General features: G+C 34.4%; 1 protein-coding gene across 1 annotated transcript; it reads right to left on the reverse strand.

Annotated features, from left to right (window-relative positions):
- Positions 1-3,309: 3,309 nt before the first annotated feature.
- LOC122042508 (probable polygalacturonase) lies at positions 3,310-6,269 on the reverse strand. Its single transcript, XM_042602657.1, has 6 exons — positions 6,118-6,269; positions 5,242-5,559; positions 4,935-5,055; positions 4,676-4,850; positions 4,493-4,563; positions 3,310-4,288 (listed from the first exon to the last, which is right to left on the reverse strand). Exons 1-6 carry the CDS (start codon positions 6,127-6,129, stop codon positions 3,621-3,623), a joined length of 1,365 nt encoding a protein of 454 aa, XP_042458591.1. The 5' UTR covers positions 6,130-6,269; the 3' UTR covers positions 3,310-3,620.
- Between the last annotated feature and the right edge of the window lie 3,238 nt (positions 6,270-9,507).

Below are 9,507 nucleotides of genomic sequence, written 5' to 3' on the forward strand. Positions count from 1 at the left end.
CTCTGCCACTATCGAGACTTGTTGTCAAGCTGAGCGAGGTAGTCGCTCGATCGAAGTTGAATTCTATCGATGTTAGGCTCTGCTGTCTGGCCAAGCAGGGTCGGCTCGGCTTCTGCACGTCGTCACCCTTGAGCATCGGTTGTTTGACTTCTCTTCGTAGCGCAGGCGACGGCGGGTCGGAGCCCTCTCCCCGGTCGGGGTATGCTTCGCCCAACCGACCGATATCATCTACGCGTTGACCGTCTTGACTTTGACCTCCTTTGATCTCCACCGTAGCAGTTGGGTGGGGTGGTCCTTCATCTTCACCGCATCAGTACTTTTAACTATGTTTTTATGTACTTAACTAAGTTTTTTAATCTTTTCAGAAAAGCTAAGTACTTAAGTAAGTTTTGATAAAGCTAAGCATTTTTTAGTATTCATTTTCTTACTTAAGTATTTTTACAAGGAATTTTTTTTTAAAGCTGAAATTTATCCGAATTTTTTTAAAAAACTAAGTATTTAGTTATATCTTTTTTAAAAAAATCTTTCTAAAACTAAGTATTTAGTTATATTTTTAAAGAAAATCTTTCTAAAATTAAGTATTTAGTTATTTTTTTTAAGAAACTCTTACTAAGCTAAGTATTTAGTTATATTTTTTAAAAGAAAATCTTTTCTAAAACTAAGTATTTAGTTAAACTTTTCAATCTTTCAAAAAGCTAAGCATTTTAAATCCCTTTTAAACTAAATTTGTTTAAAGTAATCTTTCAAAAAGCTAAGCATTTTAAATTCCTTTAAAACTAAATTTGTTTAAAGTAATATATTCAAAGGAAGTTTCAAATTAAAATTTTGAAAAAAATTAAGAATTAGTATATTTTTTTTTCTTACTATTCTCTCTAAACTTAGTATCTTTTTGATTATGTGAAAGGAGAAGAGAAAGTTAAATGTTAGAAAGATAAAGTTAAGTTAAACAGATAACTTTTGATTAAGGGGAGCATAAGGAAGATTTTTTAAAATTATTTTGTTTATGCGTAAGTTCATTTAATTGTTTCACTTATGTTCATGCTTAAGTTCTGTACATTATTGTTATGTTTTACTTAACTTTGAACCAGATTGTCATAATAAAAAAAGGAAAGATTATTGGTGCAGGGAGCACCAGACGATCGAACCTAAGTTTTGATTATGACAAACAGTCGAAAGTTAAAGTTACTTGTTGTCTAACAAGGTTGAATGATCTTGTAGGAAAGTCCTAAGTGTTCTTAGGTAAAAATCCTAGTGGATTCTATGCAGGTGGAAAATCTTAGGGAGAGGTAACCCTAGGTCATAGGGAGAGGTAACCCTAGATGGTGGAAAGTCCTAATTGTAGTTAGGCAAGGCGAAGTCTTGGCGGGTCGAGCACTTTGGGCGAAATCCTAGAGTCGGAGACTCTAGGTGAAAATCCTGGTGGTCGTGGATCAAGTAGAAGTTTGGACGGGTCGTGGAGCGGATGTTCAGCATGAAGACCTGAAGTCTCAAACGCTGAGCAAAAGTCCAGATGGTCGTGGAGGGCCGATCTGGCAAAAGGTAAACTCTCCTAAGAGTAGTAGGTGACGTTCCTTCGAAGAGGGAACAGTAAGCGTCGGTTCGACCTAGAGTTTTAGCGAAACTCCAAGTCAGAACTGAACAGTCAAAGATTGCCAAATTTATATTATATATATTATTTATTGCATGGACTAACTTTGTTTTGTAGAAAAAGGAAGGCTGAAAAAGTCGGAGTCCGGGCGCTCGGACCAGCCTCGCCCAGGGTGGGCGGCAGGCCCTGGCGGTCCGAACGCCCGGACTCGAAAACTCATCCATAAGCTTACATGGAGCGCGTCGATTGGCCGGGACACGTGGTCTAGGCGCTCGGAATATCCTATATAAGTAGCATTCGACCAGGGGCTAAAGAATAACATTCAGAACAACTTCTGTACTTGCGTGCTACTCCGATAAAGCCTCTCGACGTCCGAAAGCTGCTCCGACAATGACTACGCTGAAAATCTACTTCTCCAAGTCATCAGTATTGTTTTATTTAAAAGTTACTTGTACTATAATTGTAAATCTCTTTGTAACTTTCGATTAATTAGTGGATTGTCCATCGAAAGCACTCTCACGTGCGGGCCTTAGAGTAGGAGTCACCACAGGCTCCGAACCAAGTAACTCTTGATGTTCACGATTACTTTCTTTCTATCTTTTCTTTCTTATTCCGCTGTATTTTACTTGAACATTTTCAAACGAACGTAAAAATTACGAATACTATTCATCCTCCCTCTAACATATCGATCCTTCACTTTAATGGATGAATGAATGTTAATTTTATTGCCATCTTACTTTTCTTTATTTTTCATTTTTTTTAAAAAAACATCTTTTTCTGTTGTTATTATGGTTGTTTTGAAAGGTTAAATTCTTTATCAGCCAATAAAAATATCCTTATATTAATATTTAAAAAAAAAAAATTGTAGGTATTATCTTGTGGGGGAATTCTTTGTTACCAGATCTGAGTTTCCTCCAAAATCCAAGATGATCGACGCAGAAAAGATCACAATCACTCTCCTTTTGCTGCATCTTCAGTTTTCTTCTAAGAAGTCGTTTGTCAACCGGATTCACCCGACCAAACTGATGCGAAACCATCGAACGAATTTATTAGCATTTAATTATATATTTAAACAAAATCAACAAACAAATGCAGTGCAAGTGCAGATGGATAATATTGATGGATTACCTGGACTGAGTTTAAAAGAATGAGATCCAAATCCAAAATCAAGGACAATGTAGACGTAGAAATCGGCAATTCTACTCTCTCTGTTTTTTGGCAGCGTCGTCTCCGGCGGACTCATCATCGATGCGCTTGGTCTAATTCCTTTGGTCTCATGCAATCCACCCAGGACTCCATGGTCGAGCCCATGAACAGAGGGTGGTTTTGCGTCCGCGCAAGCATCATCATAATTAATCAGGTATAAAACGAAGGAGGAAGAGAAATTGGAAGCGGAGGGAAAGTGGAGAGGAGAAAAAGGGCTTGAAAATGAATTGGCGCAAAATAACGACGCCTGATTTAATTAATATAAGAACTAACACGGGTTGATTGATATGTGTAGAGTGTAGCAGAGCGATCTTGAAAGCCGGCTGGATGAACCACCTCAGCCCAGCTCATCAGAAAAAATTATTGTATTCTTTGTAGATAATATTAGAAATTTTTTGAAAACAAATAATTTAAAAGATATATTAAAATAGTAAATAAATATTTAGAATACTAACTATTTTTAATAGAAAATGGTACTTAAATTTTAGCAATTAGTAAGCATTAGAAAAATGATATCAAGCAAATGTATGGATTCCATACCATGCATTACCAAAAAATTTTCTTACAGATTGAATGAAGAAATTTAACTGTACAAAAATCCACATTAACATCTCTAATTCCATCCCTTTTTTTCCATTTAGAACTAATTAAGAAAGATGGTGAACAAGCATCAACTCAATGATCAATGGAGGAAAAAAGCATCTTCATTGTTGGGATTTATTGAGGGAGCAAGAATAAACAAACAATGGGCGATGAAGCTTAAGTTTCATGATTGTACACGATCAAGGCCTGAAACGAATATCGCAACTACAAAGCCGAGTGTTTATCAAGCTTCTGCGAGGGTGGTGAAGTCATCGAGAGAGAAGCAGAAGTGGGACGAGTTTGAAGTGAGGTTGGAGCATGGACTAGGAAAGACAGATTCGGAGTATCCTGAAACATTTGAACAAGACCAAGAGAAGGGGAGATCATGGTCAGAGGAGATGGACAATGTGATGTTTGAGAGACAAATAGCAGTGAAGGGATCATTGTCAATTCCTGAGAAGAACCCAGCGGTTGATATGTTGGTGCCAATCACATTTTTTAAGGTAATTTGTTGGATGACCGGGAGGATGTCTGGGTCATACTGGTCGTCAGGATGGCTACTAGAGTTGCCAGTGAACCAAAACGCTTCGTGCACATTCTCCATTTCCACATTCGATATGACAATGCTTGATATGAAGCCACCGCGACCAAGGGCTGTTTCAAAGCTGATGCCGGTCAAAGAGTTGTCAATGTGGAGGTTCTCAACATATATAAGTGAGATTCCACCAGACATCTCACTGCCGAAAGCGAGTCCCGAGCCGAGTGGTGCCTGCAAATGGACCTTCCTGATATGGATATTGGTTGAAGGTCTATCGAAAGTGATACCATAATTGTCCCAACCACTTTTAAGAGCAATGCCATCCTGTCCAACTTCAATACTACAGTCTTCAATGCACATATTTGAGCAGGAATCTGAAGCAAGGAGGTGAAAATCACATGAGCTAAATTGGGACAAAAGGATTATCAATTGGTGCTTTAGTTAAATGTTCAGTAACATGTTTGATTTGAATAAACGAGACGATCTCAGTTCTAAAATATATAGACTTCAAGAGAAAAATGTCATTCTTTTATATACCTTTTTATCAAGTAATGAAGAAAGTGAACTAGGATTATTACCTGGAACAATGCCATTTGTAAATGGAGAATCGAATGAAGCATAAACTGTTATGTTCTGGATATCGATGTTGCTGCATTGTAGAAACTTGTGTTTAGAATTCAAATTTCACGGGATGATTTCCACCTAAATTGTACTCCAAGAGGCTGGAATAAACAAGTCGAAACTTGACTTCTACAACATACCTGCAGTAGACTGGATGGATGCTCCATGCAGGCGAATTCAAGAAAGTTAAATTTGAAACGAAGACATCAGTAGAGTTCACGAGTTCGAGAACATGAGGTCGGCTATAATTCAGAGTCCGGGAGTTGAACCACTCCCACCAAACAAGCCCCTGCCCATCAATAGTTCCGTTATCACCTGCTCAACATGCAACAAAGCATAAGACTAATTGAGCTAAACATAGAATTTGCACCTGATAAAAAAAAATCAAAGTACACATGCCTGTTATCACTATGTCGGTCAAGTTATATCCATTTATCAAGCTACGATGCCGCTGACCTGGAAGATCTTGCCCCTGACCGTAGGAGGGTAATGGTTCTACGATAGGCCATTGAGACGAATCCTGTGAGTGAAGGGAAAGAGTCTTAACTGATGCATAATCTTAAACGGCACAAATCTAACATGATACAAGATCATGGTTTCCTCGAATGCTAATAATGTAAAGAAATCGACTTATACTAACAAAAAAAACTTTGTAAATTCAAACATATACAAAATCGATAAAATGTGTAGGAGTATTAGTTGAGACCTGACTTCCAATAATCACTGCATCCTTCTCCAAGAAGAGAGTAAGGTGGCTGGTTAGGTTGAAGCTTCCGGTGAGCCATTTCCCTTTTGGAACATAGAGCTGAGCTCCTCCTTTATCTGCAAATGACCTCAAATAAAAGACAGCATTTTGGAAGGCCACCGTGTTCAAGGTTACACCGTCTCCAACCGCCCCAAATTCTGTTATGGTGACACTATGTGGTCTCGGATTCAAGCTTCGTTTGTAATTGCAGTAGCCACGGGCATCACTTCTGATGCCCCTGTCGGCATCAACAACAACTAGGAGAAGAATCACAATTGCCTAAAGGCAGGCACAAAGAGCTATTAGCATGTGTTCATTCAAGCAATTCGATATGGACATCAGAAAATGAGAAAGCAAGACTAATCAAGAACAGAAACAATACTGGTTCTTGGATAATAACATAGAAGATGTAAATTAGAATGGAGAAGATCTAATTTTCTGAGGGAGTACAAGGAAGTAAATCCCTCAAAATTGGAACTCAAATAGGCAACAGAGATCTTGGCATTGACCAAGGAACAGTATCAGTTCCTGAACAGAATTAAAAAAAAGGATGAACCAGGGGATCTCAGCTAACTTCATACTAGGGAGGACCCAAAAACCTTGGAGAAAAAGAAACACAGATGATCCAAATGGCCACTTTCTCAATGCTACTCTAAAAGAACTTTGCCCACACTAAAGGGAGCAGAGAAAGAACAAGAACCCCCCTAGCACTCAAAATTCACAAGCACATCAAACTCAACACTATTCCAACACCTACCAGTTGAAATGAACTAAAGAACAAAAAAAGAAAGGAAGAAAGAAAGAAATAAAGAAAGACAAATACATAAACGTACTTACTAGCCTCTTCATGAGCCCCTTTGAAGACAGGGGCAGCAGTAGAAAGCCCCTTAAACCAAAGTGCTGCTGCCACTGCACAAGCCTGGAGAGGAGGGAGAGAGGAGGCAGCAGGTTAGAAGAGAAACACAAGAACAAGGGACCTCAACTCAACTGAATATGCTGGCTTATAGATTACAGCCCTCGAATAGAAATAGATAAAACAAAGGGGGGAAATATGTAAAAAGGAAAATCGTAGCTTAGATTTACCCTACCCCTGATCTGATGGAGTCATCAGCAGCCAGTAGGAACGGCTTGTGGTGATGTGGACAAGAGAGAGTGGTGGGTGATTTTGTGTGGAGTTTCGCTCGGTTGTCGTAGCTCATGAGCTCCCTTCCTTCGGTGCCTGGCCAAATTATTCCCCTCAAATAATGCACGTTATAGTAAGAAAATAAAACAAAAGAAAAAAATGGAAGAAAAAAAAGCAGGAAATTTAATATTATCAAAACAAGCAGGTGCCAACTCATGATAGCATATCTGTGGGCTCATGCTCTTAAATACTTGTGAAAATAAAAAAATAAAAAAAAATACAAAATTATTGTTTTTTGTTTATATAAAAAAGGATTGAAATTAAGAGGGGGGAATAGAAAAACATTGGTAGGCAAAATAATGTGAATGGGATTTGAGGAAGATTGACTAGGCCGGTGGGGGCCAGTTGGCCGCATGGGACTGCGTGTCCCATGTGGTTTGACAGGGAGGCAGCGGGCCCACATTCGAGTGGAGCCGGACATCGACCGGTTCAACTTGAATCAGACCTCAAATCCAATAACATCATTAAATTGATTTATGAAAATTGTTATTTTAGTTCTTGTAAATTATTGACAAAACAATTTCTAGTATAGCGAATTAGTGTTGGAAATAAATATGATTTTTTTATAGAATAAATGCCTTTTAATTTAGGTGTATAAAAATGATTTTGAAATAACTAATTATTTATTTATTTTTATTTTTTAAATATTATATGTAAAATTAGATGGAACGAGTAAGTTAAGTTGGACTTGACTTAAGAGGGTGTTTGACTAAACTTATTAAAAACAGCTTATAAGCTCGTACAACTTATAAGTTATTTTAGGAGCTTATAAGTTGTTAGGTCTTATTTTAAAAATAAGTTATTAAAGTGTTTGGGTGAACTTATTACAATCAACTTAAAGATATTGATGTGTTTGGTATTATAAGATCTTTTTATTAATAAAATTACCAAAAGAGGTATAATACTATTAATAGAGGGTTTTGAGATTTTTATTAATAGAGAGTTTTGGGCGAATTTCTGTACCGAGGGAGAGAAAATTAGAAAGAGGTGTTGGCGGAGAAGATGACACAACGTTGGAAGAAAAGTCGATGGAGATAAAAAGATATTAGGCTTATAAAAATTTATGGAGGATAAGATGGAGATTTATGAAATTATATAAGGATATTTTAGAGAAACAAATTATTAAAATGAGATCTTTTTTAAAAAAATTAGGGTCTTCCATACTTTTTTAAAAACAGCTTATAAGCTCCAAAACAGCTTATTTTGACAGCTTATAAACTGTTTGAAAAAAAATTTATCAAACAAATTTGAAGAGCTTATAAGCTCCAAAACAGCTTATAAGCTATTTTAGAGAGCTTATAAGCTCAGCCAAACACCCTCTTAGTTTGGATCAATTGTGACGGGTCACGCATGATTTTATGATTAAAATATCTAATTTTAATTTATTCTTAGGACATATTAATTCTCTAATTTTCTAAATTCTATATAATTTTTTTTATAAAATAGGTGAATTTATAAACTAGTCATTTTTTATTTTAAAATTCATCTCTAGAATGTTTTATACATATTCCATGCATTTAGTTGGATTTATCCTTTATCCATTTAAAATTATCAACCAAAATTCTATTTAATTTAGATAATAAGTGATTACCAAGTAATTATCTATGTCGTCAGCAAAAATATATATAATCCGTAATTTAAAAACTTTAAAAAAAATTATTGATTTTAAAATTAACGAAATTTTTTAACTAAAAATATCCTTAAAAGTTTTTATAACGAGTTACAACGAAAATTTTATTTTAAAGTAAAAAAATTGTAAACTTAAAAAATAATAATAATCATAACAGAGAAAAACGTAAATTTTAAAGAAAAAAGAGAAAAAAGAAAAAGAAAAACATAAACTAAAAAAAACGTAAACTAAAAGAAATAAACTTTAAAAAAATCATAAACAAAAAAAGAAAAAGAAAAACGTAAACTTAAAAAAATCAAAAAGAAAAACGTAAACTTATAAAAAAAAACGAACAACGTAAATTTTAAAAACGTAAAAAAAGTGAAGATAGTAAAGTTACAAAAAAACAATAATAATAAAGTTAAAAAAAGAAAAATAATTTATATAATTAGTTTAGTAATAAAAAGTAATACAGTAAAATATTAAAATAGATTATGAGTAAAATAAAGAAAAATCCCCAATCACAACTTGAATTTTGTATGCAATCTCTACTCATAAAAAACTTTGTTTCCACTCCCTGCATGCAAAGTTTTATTTGCTTCAACTCCCTCATGCAAATATTATGACCTAATTACCTCTCAGATTTTTTAGGTACAAAAGGTCCAAAAATGAGTATAATTACTCTTAAATTCAACACTTTACATTAGAATCGAGTATATTTTCTATTTAATTGAGTCCTAAATTCAACACCATGTAAAAAGAAAATCTAGTATATTTTCTATTCAATTAAATATCATTTAAGGAAAATCTAGTATATTTTCTATCCAATTGAGTATCATTTAAAGAAAATCTAGTATATTCGAGTATATTTTCTATTAAAATTGTCCTTCATATTTTTTAGGTATAAATAGTCTAAAAATGAGTATAATTTCTATTAAATTCAACATTTTAAACTAGAATCGAGTATATTTTCTATTAAATTGAGTATAGCTATTTTCCTATTTAATATAATTCCTCCTAAATTCAGTATCATTTGAAAAAAAAAAATCTAGTATATTTTTCATCCAATTGAGTATCTTTAAAGAAAATCGAGTATATTTTCCATCCAATTGAGTATCATTTAAAGAAAATCTAATATATTTTCCATCCAATTGAGTACCATTTAAAGAAAATCTAGTATATTTTCCATCCAATTAAGGTGGAAAAAGAATCATACTCAATTTCATAGAAAATATACTAGATTCTAGTTTAATGTACTGAATTTAAGAAGATTTATACTCATTTTTAGACTTTTTATACTTAAAATATCATGGACAATTAGGTAAGTATATTAGACTAGGGAGTGAAAACAAAAATTTTTTCCAATGGGGAGTGCATGCAAAAGTTGTGTTTGCCAATGAGGACTACATGCAAATTTTCCCATAGATTATATATT

Source organism: Zingiber officinale, chromosome 2A (assembly GCF_018446385.1).
Source record: "Zingiber officinale cultivar Zhangliang chromosome 2A, Zo_v1.1, whole genome shotgun sequence".
In the NCBI taxonomy this organism is placed as follows: domain Eukaryota; kingdom Viridiplantae; phylum Streptophyta; class Magnoliopsida; order Zingiberales; family Zingiberaceae; genus Zingiber; species Zingiber officinale.